Genomic DNA, 19,852 nt, shown 5'->3' with positions numbered 1-19,852 from the left:
CAGTTCTTTTCCATTATAGGCTATTACAAGATACTGAATATAGTTCCCTGTGCTATACAGCAAATCCTTCTTGTTTATCTGTTTTACATATAGTGGTGTATACATCAGAGCTCTTCTTTAGTTTGGTCCTGTTGTTTTGCTTTTTTCAAAGGGGCAGAGATTATAATGTGCACCATCAACACAGAGGACTCCCAGGACATGGGCCTGACTCCCCAGAGGGGCTGGATCCTATAGATACATCTCTTCTTCCAAGAGGAAAAGAAGGGAAGACTGAACCAAGACTGTTCAACCAGCAGACACCAACCAACATCAGTCATGTGAGTGTAAACACTTAGGTAGGAGCTTGGTCCAGAACCCTACCTGGAAGGTGCTCCCATCAGGGCTGCCATGTACAGTTGTATAGATTGCTTACTATACAAGGGCACCTGCAAAGGGAAAAAGTGGGAGCTGAAATCCACTCTGTGGTCCACTCACCATGCCCTGCACCCCAGTATTGGGTTGCATTCTTCTGAAGGATGGGGTACCTATTTCTAATTCCTACTAAGGTACTAAAAGGAAACTCAGTTTTCCTATACTCACATCACTTCTGACACCACATGTGTGAAGGATTTTCCCACATCAACCAATTCTCCAGCTCTCTAGACACCAACGGGTGTCCTACAATTCAACTCTGACACTAGCTACCCAGAGTTAGCACAGACCCCACAGGTTAAGGGCTCAGTCCCACATGCCTGCTCCACTTAAGACACCAATCACAAGTCCCAGGTTGTCACCTGTACTTCTGACCAACAATCTATAAAATAAGGGGTTCCTAAAACCCATCCTCATGTTCAATAATTTGCTAGAACAGCTCACAAAACTCAGGAAACATTCACTTACTAGTTTAGATTTATTACGAAGGATATTTTAAAGGATACATATGAACAGCCAGATGAAGAGATACACAGGGCAAGGCCCAGAAGGGTCCCAAGCACAGGAGTTCCTGTCCCCATGGAGTTGGGGGTGTGCCACCCTCCTACTACATAGATGTGCTCACCAACCCTGAAGCAATCTGAACTCCTTGGTTAGGGCTTTTATGGAGGCTTCATTACATAAGCATGATTGATTAAATCACTGGCAAATGGTGATTAATGCAACTTCTAGCCCTTCTCCCCTCCTCTGAGGTGGCGGGAAGGGCAGGGGGCTGAAAGGTCCAACCTTCTAATCCCGTGGTTTGTTCCCCCTCCTTAGGGGCTTTCCAAAATAACTCCATTAACGTAAGCTCAGGTGTGGTTGAAAGGGGCTTGTTAATGAATAACAAAAGACACTCCTTTCCTGTTTATGCTCCAGAAATTAGAGGCATACCTCTCATTTTATTATGTTTCACTTTATTGCACTTCACAGATAAATGTGTTTTTACATATTGAAGGTCTGTGGCAGCCTGCTTCAAGCAAGTCTATCAGCACCACTTTTCCAACAGCATTGGCTCACTTTGTGCCTCTGTGTCACATTTTGGTAATTCTCACAACATTTCAAGTTTTTCCATTATTATTATATTTGTTATGGTGATCTGTGATCAGTGATCTTTGATGTTACCACTTTAATTGTTTTGGAGCACCATGAGCCATGCCCATATGAGATGGTGAACCTAATCAATAAATACGTGTTCTGACTGCTCCACGGATCAGCCATTCCCTCTCTTCCTTTCCTCAAGCCTCCCTATTCCCTGAGACACAACACTATTGAAATCAGGCCAGTTAGTAATCCTATGATGGCCTCGAAGTGTTCAAGTAAAAGGAAATGTTTCACATCTCTCACTTTAAATCAGAAACTAGAAATGATTAAGCTTAGTGAGGAAGGCATGTGGAAAGCTGAGAGAGACCGAAAAGCTAGGCCTTTTGCACCGAACCGTTAGCCAGGTTGTGAATGCAAAGGAAAGGTTTTTGAAGGAAGTTAAAACTGCTACTCCAGTGAACACATGAATGGTAAGAAAACAAAACAGCCTTATTGCTGATATGGAGAAAGTTTGAGTAGTCTTGATGGAAGATCAAACCAGCCACAACATTCCCTTAAGCCAAAACCTAATCCAGGGCAAGGTCTTAACTCTCTTCAATTCTATGAAGGCTGAGAGAGGTGAGGAAGCTGCAGAAGAATTTGAAGCGAGCAAAGGTTAGTTCTTGAGGTTTAAGGCATGAAGCCGTCTCCATACCAAAAGTGCAAGGGGAAGCAGCAGGTGCTGAGGCAGAAGCCTGCAGCAAGTTATCCAGGAGATCTAGCTAAGATAATTAACCAAGGTGGCCACACTAAACAACAGATTTTCAATGTAGATGAAACAGCCTTATGCTGAAAGAAGATGCCATCTAGGACTTTCAGAGCTAGAGAGAAGTCAGTGCCTGGCTTCAAAGCTTCAAAGGACAGGCTGAATGTTAGGGGCTACTGCAGCTGGTGACTTGAAGTTGAGGTCAATGCTCATTTACCATTCTAAAAATCCTAGGGCCCTTAAGAATTATGCTAAATCTATTCTGCCTGTGCTCTGTATATGGAACAACAAAGCCTGGATGACAGCATATCTGTTAGCAACACGGTTTACTGAGTATTTTAAGCCCACTGTTGAGATCTACTGCTCAGAAAAGAAGATTCCTTTCAAAATATTACCGCTCATTGACAATGCACCTGGTCACCCAAGAGCTCTGATGGAGATGGACAAAATTAACGTTGTTTTCACGTCTGCTCACGCAACATTCTGCAGCCCACATGTCAAGGAGTCATTTCAACTTGCAAGTGTTATTTTTTTAAGAAATACATCTCGTAAGACTCTAGCTGCCATACCTAGTGATTCCTCTGATGGACCTGGGCAAAATCGAGAACCATCTGGAAAGGATTCACCATTCCAGATTCCATTAAGAACATTTGTGGGGAATTCTCTGATGGTCCAGTGGTTAGGACTCAGCGCTTTCAGTGCTGTAGTCCGGGTTCAATCCCCAGTTGGGGAACTAAGATCCTGCAAGCTGCAAGGCACAGCCAAAAAACAAAGGAACGTTTGTGAGTCATGGAAAGAAGTCAAAACATCAATATTAACAGGAGCTTGGAAGAAGCTGATTGCAACCCTCATAGGTGACTTTAAGGGGTTCAAGACTTCAGTGGAGGAAGTAACTACAGATGTGGTCAAAATAGCAAGAGAACTAGAGGAGCAAAAAACTGGTTTCTTGAGTTGAAATCTACTCCTGGTGAAGATGCTGTGAAGATTGTTGAAATGACAAAGGATTTAGAATATTACATAAACTTAGTTGATAAAGCAGCAGCAGGGTTTGAGAGGATTGACTCCAATTTTGAAAGTTCTACTGTGGGTAAAATGCTATCAAACAGCATTGCATGCTACAGAGAAATCGTTCACGAAAGGAAATGTCAATCAATGCGGCAAACATCACTGTTGTCTTAAGAAATTTCTACAGCCACTGCAACCTTCAGCAACCAACATCGTGATCAGTCAGCGGCCATCAAGACAAGACCCTCCACCGTGAAAAGATTATGACCCATTGAAGGCTCAGATGATTTTTTTAACAGTAAAGTATTTTTTAATTCAGGTCTGTACATTGTTTTTTTAGATGTAACACTATTGCACACTTAATAGACTACATAAGTAAACAAAACTTTCATAGGCCCTGGGAAACAAAAATATTCATGTGACTTGCTATATTCCAGTATTCACATTATTGGAGTTGTCTGCAACCAAACCTACAATATCTCTGAGGTATGCCTGTACAAGAATTTTAGGAGTTCTGTGTCAGAGGCTAGCGACAAAGACCAAATATATATTTCTTATTATGTCACAACGTCACAGGTACCGAGTGGGTAGTTGTGGCCATCCTCTCTTAGGAAGAAACTCTATATTGTTTCAGCCCATGGGGAAAGGTGAAGACTGACATGGCTGTGGTCATATGCTTGAAGTTTCCCAAAAGTTAGGAAATGATGCAGCAGTGAATAGAGCTGGCTTTGATTTGATTTAAACTAGTTAACCATTAATTGTGGCAACAGCAATCTATCAAAGGTGAAAAATGCTTTACTTTGGTCCAGCTCTGTAGATGATGGTTTAGCATCAAAAAAGGGAGCAGGGAATTCCCTGGTGGTCCAGTGGTTAAGACTCGGGCTTTCACTGCCATGGATCCGGGTTCAATCCCTGGTCAGGGAACTAAAATCCCACAAGCTGTGCGGTGCAGCCAAAAACGGAAAAAGAAAACAAAAAAGGGGGCAGATCATAAAGTATATTCTATTTCTCTTTCTTTTTATGAAATTATAACTTAAATTATATCAAAGGCTGAACCTTAGGATCTCCCTACAAGCTCCACATTCTCTAAATATCACTCTTGGGACTTCCCTGGTGGCACAGTGGTTAAGAATCCGCCTGCCAATGCAGGGGACACGGGTTCAAGCACTGGTCTGGGAAGATCCCACATGCCGTGGAGAAACTAAGCCCGTGCGCCACAACTACTGAGCCTGTGCTGTAGAGCCCATGTGCCACAACTACTGAGCCTGCACGCCTAGAGCCCGTGCTCCACAACAAGAGAAACCACCACAATGAGAAGCCCACTCCCGCTCGCCGCAACTAGAGAAAGCCCACATGCAGCAAAGAAGACCCAACACAGACAAAAATAAATACATAATAAATAAATAAATAAAATTTTAAATAAATAAATATCACTCTTCTGCTTCATATGGAACCCATATGAATTCCATTCTAAGCCATTCTGTCTTGTTCAACATAATCTCCGTTTTCTTTTGTTTTTTGTTTCTGTTTGTTTGTTTGTTTTATAAATTTATTTATTTATTTATTTATTTATTTTTGGCTGCATTGGGTCTTCATTGCTGCACGTGGACTTTTCTCTAGTTGTGGCGAGCGGGGGCTACTCTTTGTTGCAGTACGTGGGCTTCTCATTGCTGTGCCTTCTCTTGTTGTGGAGCACAGGCTCTAGGCACATGGGCTTCAGTAGTTGTGGCACATGGGCTCAGTAGTTGTGGCTTGCGGGCTCTAGAGCGCAGGTTCAGTAGTTGTGGTGCACGGGCTTAGTTGCTCCATGGCATGTGGGATCTTCCCAGACTGAGGATCGAACCCATGTCCCCTGCATTGGCAGGCAGATTCTTAACCACTGCGCCACCAGGGAAGTCCTGTTTGTTTTTTGGCCATGCCACAGGGCCTGAGGGATCTTAGTTCCCTGACCAGGGATTGAACCCAGGCCCCGGCAGTGAAAATGCCGAGCCCTAACCACTAGACTGCCAGGGAATTCCCAACATAATCTCCCTTTGATGGTTTTTTTTTTCTTTGCTTTCTACATATATCATGTTCCCTTTCCTTAATTTTTCACCTTTAGGAGATGGAGTTGATCGACAAAGCCAAGAGAAAGAGAAGAACCAAGACAGATAAGTCCAAGGCACCCAAGAGGGAGAGAGAAGGAAAGCTCCGTGGGGAAGCAGAGGCTGCTGTTGGTAAGAGACCATCCAGGAGAACACACCTAATGGTAGCCAGGAGGTGGCATGGAGAATCAGTATGGATCCTATGGGACAAACTATCTGTGTTGAGTCTCCTTGACTACCACAGCTGAGATGGTGTTGCAGCCTTACTTCATGTCAATATCTTGGGACATAAGGATAGAGGAAACCAGGGGACTCTAGAGACCTATAATCACCAAGAGAGAAAATTACAATAATAACACTAACACCTATTAAATGAATACCCACTGAATTAGGAGCTCTGCATTTATGACGTCATGAAATCCCCACCACAGCTCCATAAAGTAAGCGCTATTATTATATCATGTGGAGAGGTTGGGTGACTTGCGTAACATCAAACAGATCAAACGGTAAAGTGGTGGACCCAGGGTCTGGACCTGTCATTTGATTCCAAACTCATAACTCTCAAACACTGCCTCTGTGAATAATAAATATGTCATAATCTGAGAATTGGTCCGTGAGAGCATTTGGGAAGGGGAAGGTTGCAACATGCTCTGAATGGTTACTCCAGCTGTCATTTTTCTTCTTGGTTCCTTGTGTTGCACCTCACAAGGAATTCAGGTTCCTATGCTTCTGGGGACTTTCTTTTCTTTGTTTCTTTTTAATTAATTTTTATTGGAGTAGAGTTGATTTACAATGTTGTGTTCTAAGGACCTTCTTTAACCTAAAACCTACACTCATTCTTTCCCGGCCATATGAAGACCCTCAAAATAAATCAAAGGCTGTCAAAAAGGATGACATTGGATAGTTACCTGGATCAGATCTTTTCTTTTTTTTTAAATCGAAGTGTAGTTGATTTACAATGCTGTGCCAATCTCTGCTGTGCAGCAAAGTGACTCAGTTCTGCACATACATTCTTTTTTTATATTCTTTTCCATTATGGTTTATCCCAGGACGTTGAATATAGTTCCCTATGCTCTACAGTAGGACCTTGTTGTTCATCCAGATCTAGTTTTGAGGTTTGCTTTTTAAAGTCTTGCTGAACTTACATCGTTGTCGCCCGTAACTTAGGTAGCATTGGCAGGACTGGGGAAGGAAAGACTTGTGGCCCCAGAGGAGAATTGAGGAAAAGGCCTTAAGAGTATGGAAGGTTTAAACTTTACCAGGTTACAAAGCTGCAACCTCAAGCTAGACTCCTGAGGCATGACTTTCCAGCTGTACCTATAGGTCTTCCCTCCAGAGAGTCTTACCCTCACCATAGGTCAGGGTGTATCAGAAGTTCTTTAGTAGCAAGACTGCTGAATTACAGTTGATCCAAGTAGGATAAGGCAGTTTCTCAAAGGGTAGTCTATGGACTACCCTTCTCAAAATGCTTGGAGTGGTTGTTAAAATGCAGATTCCTACAGAATCAGACGCTGGGGTGTGGCTCAGGAATCTGCACCCAGGTGATTCCATTGCACACGGAAGTTTTAAAGTTACTGAAAAGGATGCAGAGATCACATTTATTAGCTATGTCTCTATCCTGCATTGTTCTCTCCCAGGAAAGTCAAAGGAATCAAAGGCCGAAAAGAAATCAGAGCTAATTCCCAAAGAAAAAAAACCTGGAGTCAAAAGGAAAAAGACACAGAAGGAAAGGAATCTGGAAATAGTAGCAGAGCTGAGTGGGCCTGATGTCATTAACTCTAAGAAAACTAAAGACACTTCAGATGGAAGTTTCTTTCCTTCAGGCTCTGTTGTAGAGGACCCTTGGCTTTCTTCCAAATTTGATGCCCCTGAGAGCCAAGTTTCTATAGATGGAAGGTCATCGCCCACCCAGACTGCAACTGTCCCTGGAAACATGGAATCTGAAGAAGAGGGAAGCCATAAAGACCCTTCCAAGGTAGGGTCCAATATTCTCACCTTGGCCAGAGGGATTTCAGTCCTCACTGGTGCAACTGCAGAGGTGGGAAAAACTGCCCTGAATTACATTGCAGTTACTGAAACAGCTCTACTACATAGAGGCTTTATTTGTTCTACTTTGGTACCTTCTGACCCTTTAAGAAGCCAGATCTGATCAAAGACACAGGATGGCAAAGCCCCTCTGAAATGATGTATTCTGTGAGGCTCTCAAACTACTAGGGCAGGTACCCACCCTTAAAGAGCAGAAAGTTGGCACAGCACCCATTTGTGAGAGGTACAGGCCTCACAGTTACAAGGAAAGGTGAATTCAGGCCTCAGAGCCAAGCACATATTCTTTTTTTTTTTTTTTTTTTTTTTTGCTGTATGCGGGCCTCTCACTGTTGTGGCCTCTCCTGCTGTGGAGCACAGGCTCTGGACGCGCAGGCTCAGCGGCCATAGCTCACGGACCCAGCCGCTCCGCGGCATGTGGGATCTTCCCGGACTGGGGCACGAACCCGTGTCCCCTGCATCAGCAGGCGGTCTCTCAACCACTGCGCCACCAGGGAAGCCCCAAGCACATATTCTTGACTTGGCCTGGAGTTCATGTATTGCTTGCCTCTCAAAAGCTGCAGAAATTCCTCCATTCCTAATCTGTGGCACACCTCTGGGCCACGGGTAACTTACACACACACATCGATCTCCCTTTTCTTTAAACACTGCAAATGTACCCACAGCTAAACCACTATGGTTAAACTCGCATAAGTTACATGCAAATATGGTACAACTCTGCTGAATTTCATTTAATCTTTACAGCCACACCTGTGACCCAGGTATGATTTGTCCCATTTTACAGACCTAGAAGCTGAGGCTTAAAAGAGTTAGATGTTTCTTGCCAGAAGTTACACAACCATCAAGTGGTAGAGCCAAGACTTAGATCTTTCGACTCCAAAATCAGAGCTCTTGTCACTATATTAAATTATTGTGTATTTATTTATTTTACAGCCTGTGGTCTTCCAAAAAGGATTTCAGAAAGATTTTTCCTTTCTAGTTCTCAATCTTCCCAGCTGCCTAGACTATAGGATTCTGCTTTATACAGCAGATGAAAATTTTAAGCTGTGGGCAGAACTTTTCTGAGCCTGCTATAGACTCAGAATTTCTAGATTTATTGTCAATCCACAGTACCACGCTGCCTCAGTAAAGGCTAAAAAGCAAGGAAGTATCCACCCCAAGTTGGATACACAGAGTGCCCATGGAAGAGTTGCCATTCAAGGTTCCCCTCATGAGGATATTTCTGACTGAGGAGGAGGCATCAGGAAGAAAAAGAAAGCTAAGATGCTCTTCACAGAAACTAAGAGAACGTTTCATTGAAAAAGTGGATTTGCATAGGATTAAATATGAGTTTGACACATCTACACCTAAGTCGGCCCCTAAAACAGCCTTTATCTAGAACCTGTGGTTCTGAGCCCTGGCTTCACGTTAGAATCACTGGAATATGTTTTTTAAACCACCAAGAAAAAAGTATATTAAAAAAAAAAAAAGGAGTTCCCTGGCAGTCCAGTGGTTAGGACTCCGAGCTTCTACTGCCGGGTCTGGGTTCCATCCCTGGTGGGTGAACTAAGATCCCACAAGCCCTGTGGCGTGGCCAAAACAATTAAATTAAATTTTTGAAAACCCACCAAGGCCTCCCACCTAGGTATTCTCATTTAATTGGTCTGGGTGGGGCTTTTGCCCTCAAGTACTTTTTAAAAGCTCCTTGGGTGATTATAACGTGCATCTAGACAAATGATGTACCAGACATTATGTTGTCTCTTTCACTATTTCAGTTAATTCTGGTAACAGCCAGCTAAACGGAAGACAATATCCGAGAAATTAAGTTATCCCCAAATTCTGAAGCAAGTAAGAGAGAGACTTAGATCCAGGTCGATCAGATCCCAGAGCCCAGGCCAGTGGTGGCAGAGTTTATACAGCTGTGGTCAGAGTGTGGAAACCACCTAATCTCTAATTAGAGGCAACATCCCGTGGGTGGAGGACGGCTCACTGCCGATACAAGGTCCCCGTGATTAGCATATGTCCCTTGCACTAAGAACACTCTGGTTCCTTAGGCCCTCCTCGCTAAGAGGGAGCCAGAGAAAGCTTCCTGGGCCTGGCTGCGAGCAGAGAGGGCCGAGATGAGACGGCTGGAGATGGAGAGGAAGAGAAGGCAGCAGGAGCACCTGGAGCGGGCAGAGAAGATGAAGGAGGAGCTGGAGCCACGGAACCGCACGCAGGAGATCCGGTGGGTAGGGCGGCCACGGCGGCCACGGCGGCCACGGCCACGATAGGAAGCAGAAGATAAGGCAAGGGTTGACTTCCACTAGGGGTAAAGCTGGTTCTGAGGCTCATGCCCTGAAGTAAAACAGCACGTCTCGTTTTTCACTATCCTGGTTATCCCAGGGACAATCTGGACCAAAGATAAGATGTGGTGTCTTAAACCATTAGGGTTACTCCAGACAGATGTTCACAGGATCTTCCCAGGAGGGCTTTGAGATCCAGTCCAGCAAACATTTGTTGCGCCTCTTGCCACATGTGTCTGCATTGTGTTAGGCTCTTCCATAGGCCTCTGGGCTCATTTAATCTTCACAACAACACTGTGAGACAGGAATTTCAAAATCCATTTGATAAGAATGGAAAATGAGGCTCTGGGAACTTAGGCTCCCGCGCCAGAGCACAGAGCTGTGTTGAAACTTCCAGGCTTCTAGTTCCAGGCCTGTTGTGTTCTTGCTTCTGCTCTTCAGTTAGGCTTCCCTTAGAAGACGAGTCTCCTCTGAATGGGACGCTCCGTGTGGCCTGCAGCCTGCAAAGCCTCCATCAGAGGCATGGCGTGTCCTAAAAGGACAGTGTTTTCTGCCATTTCCCTGACCAATTTGTGGGTTTTCTCAGCTTTAGGAAACAGAAACTTGAGGAAGAACAGCAGAGGCAGGAGAAGGAGGAGAAAGAGCAGTGGCTCCAGTTGCAAATGGTCCAAGAGAGAGCTCGGCAGCAACAGGAGTTCCGGAGGAAGCTGCAGGAACTGCAGAGAAAGAAGCAGCGGGAGGAAGCCAAGAAGGCTGGCAAGGGGGACTCAGCTCTCTGCAACGCCCATCTATCTGGGACAGAAGTATATTTATCCCACTGTGGGTGTTCATTTGACTCTCCCCAGAGTTATTCCTATCCTAGGTCTCAGTGTGAAGCACTCTAAATGGATAAGCTGATTTTTTTCAAAGTGATTTAATATGTGTGACTCTAGTGAGTTATTAGATCAAAACAAGAAAGACTCATTTGTGGAAATGACTTTTGGGTCCCACTCCCAATTCAGTAATCTCCTGAAGTGGGACCCTGCCCCTCTCATTGCCCTTCCAGCATTGCTCAGAAGCTGCCTAAATTGGAGACATAGCCCTGGCTCCTTGCTTCCTTCCCTAGCAGACGGAAACAGTCAAACATCTGGATAGCTTCAGGACAGCCTTTCAGGTGATGTGTGGAATCTGTACAGCCTCACGTTTGAGGAATAGGAAAGCACTTTAACAGATGACACTCTAGACTGGTCAGTCCAGCTGAGTAAGCACCAAGTTTCTCCAGACCCTGCTGTGACACCTGTCCCCAACCCATCTGCATACCACCCATGAACGTACCAGGCTCTGGAAACTTCTTCCGCAAGGTTTTGTATTCATTGCACACAGTGCACTGCACATAGTAGGTGCTTGATAAAGGGCTCTTAAGTTAGTAAGTTAACCCAAGGTAATCCCCACAAAGGATCTGGCAACCTGCTGTCAGGTAAGCTACAGAATATCTCATTGGGAGTCCCTGGGAATCACAGACTTGAGAGTCAGATCAGAGAGTTGTTTTCCCCAATAATGAGACCCCTGCTGAGCCTACCTGCCTTCCTATTCTGCAGAAGCAGAGAAGCAAAGGCAGAAGGAATTGGAAATGCAGTTAGCAGAACAAAAGCGCCTGATGGAAATGGCTGAAGAACGGCTGGAGTATCAGCAGTGGAAACAGGAAGCAGAAGAGAAGGCTCGGCTGGAAGCAGAGGACAGACAGCGAAAGGAAGAGGAAGCAGCAAGGCTGGCTCTGGAGGAAGCCATGAAACAAGTCCAGGAACAAGCCAGGTATTTGCTATTTGGGCAACAGTTGCAGTAGTGGGATTGTTCAAAGGCTTGACTGCCTGCTACTAGTACTAGCTTCGCACTGCCTTTGGGCACGTGAAGTTTTCCCACTTACCATAGCATGGTTTGGAAGAACTAAAAAATAGAGATTCTCCTACTGCAAAGGTCACAGAATTTCTTGGTGGCTTAAAGAGCTCATATTGAAGCTAGAAGGGAGTTTACAGATCATCTATCTCAGCCCTCTGGTTCACAGATGAGAAAACCAAGTCCAAGAGAGAAGGATCTTGATTAGGGCTAACAGTGACTTAGGGGCAGTACCAGGACGAGATCTAAGACTCCCTGGTCCTGAACCAGTACCTTTCTCAGTAAGTATTTATTGGGTACCTATTATGTGCCAAACACTATTCTGGACACTGGGAATTCAGGAGTAAACAAGACAGATGCCTCTTCTCCCACGGTATTTACATTCTAGGGGTGGGGGTGGGGAGACAGACTCTAAACAAAGATTTTTTAAGCTGGCAATAAATGCTATTCAGAAATTCTTTAAAGATGTGATAGGATTGCAGGAGGTTTGGTTCAGACGGATCGGCCAGGGTAACACCTTAGAAGAGGTGATACATAAGGTGAAACCTGAATGACGAGTTAGCCACATAAACATCTGGAAGAAAAATATTCCAGTAGGGAAACAGCAAGTGCAAAAGTTCAAAGAAAGGAATGAGGCTGGCATGGTGGAAGAATAAAAGAAAGCATGGCTGGAATGAAGTGAACAAGGCACAAAGAATATTCCAGACGAAGTCAGAGAGGTAGGCCTTGTTAGGAGAAATAGCCCAGAATCAGCCATCAGGGGCCAACAGCATTTCCCCCTTTGTTCTCTTGCAATAGTTATGATCACTGCATCTTTCTGCTAGTAGAATCTCTTGAGTAAAGTGGTTTCAATTGACTCTTTAAAAACCAGTCCTCCGTAGTGGCTATATCATAAATTTCCCCTCTTAGTAAAGGCAAGAGTCATCCCCCTTTAGAACCATTAAAAGTGAAGGGTAAAGAAGCCCAACACAGAAAACCAGAATTCCAATCTTAACTGTAAACAATTTACCCCTTGAAAGTAATTTTCTACAACTTAAGCTTAATCTAAGCTAATAAATACTCTTTAGGGGACCAGAAAAAGAAGGAAGCCAGAACAACTCTATTTCAAGGTTTTCCACCTAACCTTGAGTTGTTCCTCTCCTGAAACATTCCTCAGCTGTTACGTGAATTACAAAACAGATCATTAGGGAAGTCTTGATTCAACTTCAAAATTATGTGTTCCATGTATCATAGCAGTAGGGTTGGGTTCATAACTACTGAAACCAAAAGCAAGCTACTGGAGTTGCAGTTTTCCACAAAAAGAAAACTGGCAAGTAGTACGAGGGGAAGTTGAGCAATTTTGCAACACTAATCCAAGTAGGTGAAAGCAAAAAACCAAGTAATTAAAGGGGTATATGAGGGGTGTGAAAGAGCCTCATTCCAGCAAGGGTTAGGAGAACTTGATGCCAACTAGCTTGATTTCGTCTTCACTTGTGTGACATTGGCCCAGGTACACTTAACTTCTCTGGCCTGTTTCTTCATCTCCAAAACAAGGGAGTCCATTCCAGCGATACAAATTTAAGAACTGTTACACCTTTCCTTTTACCTTCCTAGTAGGAGGATCATGATACTCTAAACCTCATATGTAAAGTCACTAAATGAACAGAGTATGATCTTCCACTAAAATGCAAGATCAGTAGCCCCAAGTCTAACTGATGATGATTGAAATCCGAAATTCTTCCACGAGCTTATAAGGACAATTTCTAGGATGCTTAATCAGTATTGTGATTGCGGGTGGGGTTGTTTCCTCAGGCAAAAAGCTGCTTTGAAGAAACATCTTCATTTCCACCAAGAACTCTGTAAGGAAGCCAATGGCCTACAGTGGACACAGAACATTTCCAGACCATGGGTCTACTCTTACTTCCAGTTCCTACAAATACCAAGACCTTAAGACTAGAAGAAAACTAAAAAGTTAGGAGGTGGTGACAGAAGACGAGTAACTTGCTTCTGTAATGAAGTTCCATCCTGAGCTCAGTTAGCTCCGTTTCATCTGGTTCACCTCACCTCACCCCACACTTCACTTCACTCTAGGCCTTCCCTCCCCACCACCCAAACCTTACTCAACCCAGTCAAACTTGTCACACACCTAAATCCTTTATGTTCTCTGGAACCACGTAAATCCAGAAGCTTTGGTGCCTAAAATTAGCCAATAATTTCATAATTTGTTTGAATTTCAGTAAATTTCAGTGAGTAAGACATTAACATAATCTTAGGGTAGCTGAAGTATTTCATTTCAGTGTCTCTGAAAGAGCTGTAGGTAAATGGAAATTCTATAATGCAATAGTTCTGAATTAGCAAAGAGGAGCCACAGGTAGCTATTTAAATGTAAGTTAAAACATTCAGTTCTCCAGTCACACTAGCCACATTTCAGGTGCTCAATAACCAGATGTGGCTACTGGTTACTGTAAGAGAACATTTTCATCCTCACAGAAAGTTCTGTTGGACAACACTGTATTCTAGAGCCCAGAAAATTAACCGATCTTGAGGTTTTGCTCCTGTGTCTTGAAAAACCAGCCACTCACATACTTTCCCCATTTTTTAAATCACACTGATCCTATAAGCGTCTTGATTAGGTAATGTCTTTAACATCTCCTTCATATCAGTAAGTATCTGATAAGTATCTATCATAGATTGATCATTAAAGGGGATGAAGGACCTTTAGCAAATAAGATATGTAAAAAGATGTTAAAGCAAGCAGTATCTGAACCTGAATTTTCCCACGAATTTCCTTTGGCCCTATTCTGTACTTCACTGTCTACAGCTAAAAAAACTTAGTATTTGCAGATGATTCCCTCAAATCTCCCACTAATGCTTGTAAGGTGCTTTCTACAGGAAATGCGCTTCCACAATCCAGAAGTGAAGCTTAATTTTGAGTCTGTATTGCTGTGTTACTGGACTTGCTTAGATTTGATGCTTATTTTCAAACACTTGCTTTAAATAGAAATAAAATGGCCAAAACACTGGCTATCACAGTGAATTTAAATATGCCACTTACAACTTTTTCTCAAACTTGTCGATCCTACTTGCACATTCATTCATTCATTCAATTCATTCAATAATACTTAGGTGAGAAAGGAGCACCTCAAATAATTCAACCGAGAAGAAAGAACACTCAAGGAAAACATCCTTGCGGGGGAAATTACCATTACTGATTTTATTTTCTCCCTTCTTTTACAAATTTAGGATGTTGCAGTCAAGCACCAGGTAGAGAGGCTACACTAAATGGTATTCGAGGTCCCTTCCAAATCTGATATTCTATTAAATTGTTGCTGTGAAAAGCCTATTTTATCAGCACTACTAACCAGATAAGCACATTTTTCAGTTAACCATAGCAGACTGCAAAGCATTTAGAAGAATCCAATAAACTAAAATCAAGAAAATTATATCCCCCAAATTATATTATAGTTAAGCTCCACCACCTAAATGCTGAGAGCCCTCAGAAAGAGATGCAAACAAAGCTAAGATACCAATCTACATATTCACGCATTCTGGATAGTTCCAATAGCCTATGAGGTTTGCGACTCAGGCCTGACAGAAATATGCAACTCAATGAGGACTTTCTAGAAACGGGTCTGACTCCTAGTTACTATTTAAATATAATGATAAATGCCAGGTAATGGTCTAAAAGCTCTAATTTACTATATATGTACAATACAAATAATTTTTCAGTTAGGGTCAAATATAAGAATTTATAAGGCAAGCCAATTATTTTTCAATAGAGGACTTGAGAAGGGATTCAAACTATAACAGTTTATAAAATGCATTAGAGATAGGTCTTATTCGCTCTTCTAATGCAATTAGATGACATTCTATTTGGAATAATATGAAATAGGATTACATATATGCACAGATATACTGAATTCTGTGATTCATTAAGGATTTAAAAGAAAAAGTTAAGCCCTGTAATTAAGGAACTAATTTGGTATTTTAATTTTATACAGTTTAAAGAGAGGATATAAAAAAATAAAAGAAAATATAAACAAAATATACCAAACCTTAACTAAGCACAGAACATTCTGTAAATTGTTAAGGGAAAAACTGAAATTATCAATATCGATTAAGAATTTTTGGCGTGCCCATTTATTCAACATATTGGGTAATTGTATCATATATATGCACCATACAGGAATATCAAGTTTTTTAAAAAAACAACACTGGGTATTTAAAAAGGTATTGTGGCCTTAATTAAATCCTTAATTCAGAAGGCACTTCAGTAACTTTCAGGGCTTCAAAGTCATGATCGTCATCACTGCACAGTACTAAAGAAAACATGTGTACCATGTACAAACTATAATTTCCAGTATTATGCAAGAAAACCTTATGTTTTAAGCATTTTCTTTTTTCCTTCTGTACAATTAAAAATAAAATGAAAAAAATGAACATTGGTACGGTTTTTACAAATATTTTGTTTATTTTAATGAAGCTGGTACAGACAATGTCCATTTAAAACCCATATCCCAGGCCAAAAAGTACAAATAAAGTCAAAAAGAGCAGCGTTCTGCTGTATACACTTCTGCATGAATAACTTTAACTGCTAATGAAAATTAGAACTTTTCTGGGATCTTCTGACAAGATTTTTCTTTCATCTTAAAATGCTTTCTCTTCAGTGAAGCCATCTTTGGAGTTAGTCATTATTTTCACCACCTCTGTCACCTTGACTCCAACCTGATATTCCTCTTCTTTTGGTCCAGACCCTCAGATTTTAAAAGTAGCTTCAAGTTAAGGAAAGGTCATTTTTCCACAGTTCAGTTCTCTGAAAAACTTCCATCTCCCACTGAAAGTCACAGTCCAGGAGTGAAGCAATCACATGCTAGAACTTCAGGGCCAATTGGAAAGTCATTATGAACACTCGCATTAGTCAATCTTATTTATCACAAGCCTGTAAATGCACAGTCCTGGAAAAGGCAGCCTCTCTGTGCACACACATAATTTTTAAAAAGGAGAGGGCGATATGAATGGGGCTGAGGTTTGATCACCAAAAATCAGCACAATGAAAACAAACAATAATGAATAATGGGCACTAGAATTCAAATTACCAGATGTTCTAAAGAGATGGGGTGCCAGTTTTCAATTCTGTTTTGAACACCACATTACAAAAGAACTATTTTTAAAAATAAAAAAGGATTAAGGGAAAAGAAAAAATAAAAATATCTAAATTGTTGAACGACCCCCTGTTTGTTCCTGATAAACTTCAATCACATCTTCTTCCTCCATTCCCAACTGTAAGAGAAAAGAAAAGTGTTAGTAGTACAATATAAAAGTACTATTTTTTTTAATTGGCTGCAATTATGTGGCCACTGTTTTAAAGTGCAAAAAGATACAAAAGTAATCCATAGTTATCCTGTTCTAAAATTCAGAATACTGTTTCTGGGCTTCCCTGGTGGTGCAGTGGTTAAGAATCCGCCTGCCAATGCAGGGGACACAGGTTTGAGCCCTGGTCTGGGAAAATCCCACATGCCGCGGAGCAACTAAGCCCATGCACCATGACTACTGAGCCTGTGCTCTAGAGGCCGTGAGCCACAACTACTGAGCCCACGCACCACAACTACTGAAGCCCGCATGCCTAGAGCCCATGCTCCGCAACAAGAAAAGCCACCGCAATGAGAAGCCCGTGCACCGCAACAAACCCACTCGCCAACTAGAGAAAGCCCACACACGGCAACGAAGACCCAATGCAGCCGTAAATAAATAAATGAATTTATTAAAAAAAAAAAAAAAAAGAAAAAAGAATACTGTTTCCCTTAATCTAAAGAACAGAGAGGGGGACTTCCCTGATGGTCCAGTGGTTAAGACTGTGCTTCCAATGAAGGGGCATGGGTTCAATCCCTGGTCAGGGAGCTAAGATCCCATATGCTGCATGGCACAGCCAAAACAAAACAAAACAAACAAACAAGTTTGTTTTGTTTTGTTTTGTTTTTCTTTGCGGTATGCGGGCCTCTCACTGTTGTGGCCTCTCCCGTTGCAGAGCACAGCTCCGGACGGACGCGCAGGCTCAGAGGCCATGGCTCACGGGCCCAGCCGCTCCGCGGCATGTGGGATCTTCCCAGACTGGGGCACAAACCCGTGTCCCCTGCATCGGCAGGCGGACTCTCAACCACTGCGCCACCAGGAAAGCCCCAAACAACCAAGTTTTAAAGAACAGAGAGGTATATCTTTTCCTCTGATACTATGTCTATGTAGTCATTCATGTTATTTTGCTGAGCCAACTTCACGTCCCAGTTTATTAACCATATAAAATTTAAGCGTTTCTGAAAAGTACCTTAAGGGAGTTTTAAATCTAATCAAACATGTATATAATAGTTTAAATAATAGTTTGATGGCATATTTTCTAAAACGCATTTTACTTCTAGATGTAATTACTTGACAGAATCTCTTTCAAAAAACCTGCTCTCACTTTGAAATATATGTGGTTTTAGTTAGAAAAATACTGCCTAAGGATTCATTTCTAAGTGGTTTGCTTTGTCATCTACAATTCCTTCTGGCATATAACTATTATTTTCTTTGATAGTAACCACTCAATGAAGAAAACTTACTATACTTCTACTCTTATTTGACACCTCCAATTGTATAAGCTAGATTTTTCAGACCAGTCCTTCTCAACTCTTACAGAAAAGGAAAGGAAAAGAAGAAGAAAAAAGACCCTCTAAAATGCCTTATACAGAACATTAAGCAAGTATAAGCAATTAAGTTCTTTTTTTTTAATGTGCTTTATATGCATTGAAATATTCTGGAATTTTTTTCTAAAAGACATTAATAATGGTTGCCTCTGAGAAATGGGAATGAAGAGATATCTAAAGTGTATTTTCCATTTTATATACTTTGGTAGTTTGGTTTTCTAATACTTTTATTTATTTTTAACACAAGTATTCTTTATTTAAAAAATAAAAGAGTACATAAGGGGGCTTGGTGTGGCATAGAAACCCAGGTGTTACACTCAGTGAGGCTTGTAAAGGACTGTAAATCTGTTGATTCTGATGTGCAGACAGAGTTAAGGAGCACTGTTAATAGGCAGACTGAAAACAAAAACTATCACTGTTTCCAATGAACTATAGTGGATCACAAAAGAAATTAAAAATAACATTTCAAAGGAAAGTCCAAGATCAGTATTTTATAGGTGACAATTTTGTGCTGAATTACAAAATGTGAAAATTAAAATATGCTAAGGGGGCTTCCCTGGTGGCGCAGTGGTTGAGAGTCCGCCTGCCGATGCAGGGGACACGGGTTCGTGCGCCGGTCCGGGAAGATCCCACATGCCGCGGAGCGGCTGCGCCCGTGAACCATGGCCACTGAGCCTGCGCGTCTGGAGCCTGTGCTCCACAACAGGAGAGGCCACAACGGTGAGAGGCCTGTGTACCGCAAAAAAAAAAAAAAAAAAATTTAAAATATGCTAAGAAATCTAAAAATAAAACATAGACTTAAGTGGATTTAGAAATTTTTTTAAAGTGATTAATTGGCTCTAGTATTATGGGTATCTTGATTGTGATAGACATATGAGTATTAAAATAATTAGTAATTAAAGAGGCTATTAAAATTTAATTTTAATTGCACATATAGCCTGGTAAATACTGCAAGGACTAAAATTCCAAACATTACAAGGAACCTTTAAATCAGGAAGGCAGCACATGTCCTCAAACTATGGAGAATATGAAGCCATCAGCTTTAAGGAGTACATTAGCAGAAGAACTTCCCTGGTGGCACAGGGGTTAAGAATCTGCCTGCCAATGCAGGAGACATGGGTTCAATCCCTGGTCCAGGAAGATCCCACATGCTGCAGAGCAACTAAGCCCGTGCGCCACAACTACTGCACCTGTGCTCTAGAGCCCGCAAGCCACAACTACTGAGCCTGCGTGCCACAACTACCGAAGCCTGGATGCCTAGAGCCCATGCTCCACAACAAAGATAAGCCACCACAATGAGAAACCCATGCACCGCAACGAAGAGTAGCCCCCCGCTCGCCGCAACTAAAGACCGCGAAGACCCAACACAGCCAAAAATAAATAAATTTTTTAAAAAAAGTAATACGCTAGCAGAGATGAGTAAACAACAGTACAAAGAGGTCACTCCCTAAATACCTACTCTCTCCCACTGCCCCATTATTATTCTTCTAAGAAGATAAATCTCTTAATGATAGTGAGGGAGGTGTCGCTAAAATGTAATAAGTATCTTCTGTGTTGCAGAGATTATGCCAAGCTAGGACAGGGAAAATACAACATGAGTTTGGAATATCTTGTGTCAGACAGTAAGGAAGTACTTAAGAAAGTGCGTAGATACTAAACCTACAGGGAAAAGTTTGATGAGAAAAAGGA

The 19,852-nt window shown here is 42.1% G+C and overlaps 2 protein-coding genes across 4 annotated transcripts in view; one reads left to right on the top strand and one right to left on the bottom strand.

The window, feature by feature from the left end:
- The window catches only part of KIAA2012 (KIAA2012 ortholog), a 120,488-nt gene extending 103,212 nt beyond the window's left edge, over positions 1-17,276 (top strand). Inside the window, exons 17-23 of the mRNA XM_022567431.3 lie at positions 152-317; positions 5,346-5,460; positions 6,966-7,303; positions 9,405-9,577; positions 10,222-10,391; positions 11,213-11,426; positions 13,299-17,276. Of these exons, the coding sequence (XP_022423139.2) occupies positions 152-317; positions 5,346-5,460; positions 6,966-7,303; positions 9,405-9,577; positions 10,222-10,391; positions 11,213-11,426; positions 13,299-13,437 (1,315 nt within the window). The 3' untranslated portion in view covers positions 13,438-17,276. The remainder of the gene's footprint in view (positions 1-151; positions 318-5,345; positions 5,461-6,965; positions 7,304-9,404; positions 9,578-10,221; positions 10,392-11,212; positions 11,427-13,298) is intronic.
- SUMO1 (small ubiquitin like modifier 1) overlaps positions 15,933-19,852 on the bottom strand; it is a 27,610-nt gene continuing 23,690 nt past the window's right edge. For 2 of the 3 annotated variants that reach the window (XM_022567432.2, XM_089916492.1), the window contains exon 5: positions 15,933-16,766. In XM_022567432.2, the coding sequence (XP_022423140.1) occupies positions 16,698-16,766 (69 nt within the window). In that variant the 3' untranslated portion in view covers positions 15,933-16,697. The other variant, XM_089916491.1, reaches the window with a different exon arrangement.

This window comes from Delphinapterus leucas, chromosome 8, assembly GCF_059928025.1.
Source record: "Delphinapterus leucas isolate spDelLeu-1000000601 "Yukka" chromosome 8, BTC_Dleu_Yukka2, whole genome shotgun sequence".
NCBI classification, from domain to species: Eukaryota; Metazoa; Chordata; class Mammalia; order Artiodactyla; family Monodontidae; genus Delphinapterus; species Delphinapterus leucas.
Note: the sequence above shows the minus strand (reverse complement) of the source record. Positions and strands in the feature narration are given on the sequence as shown.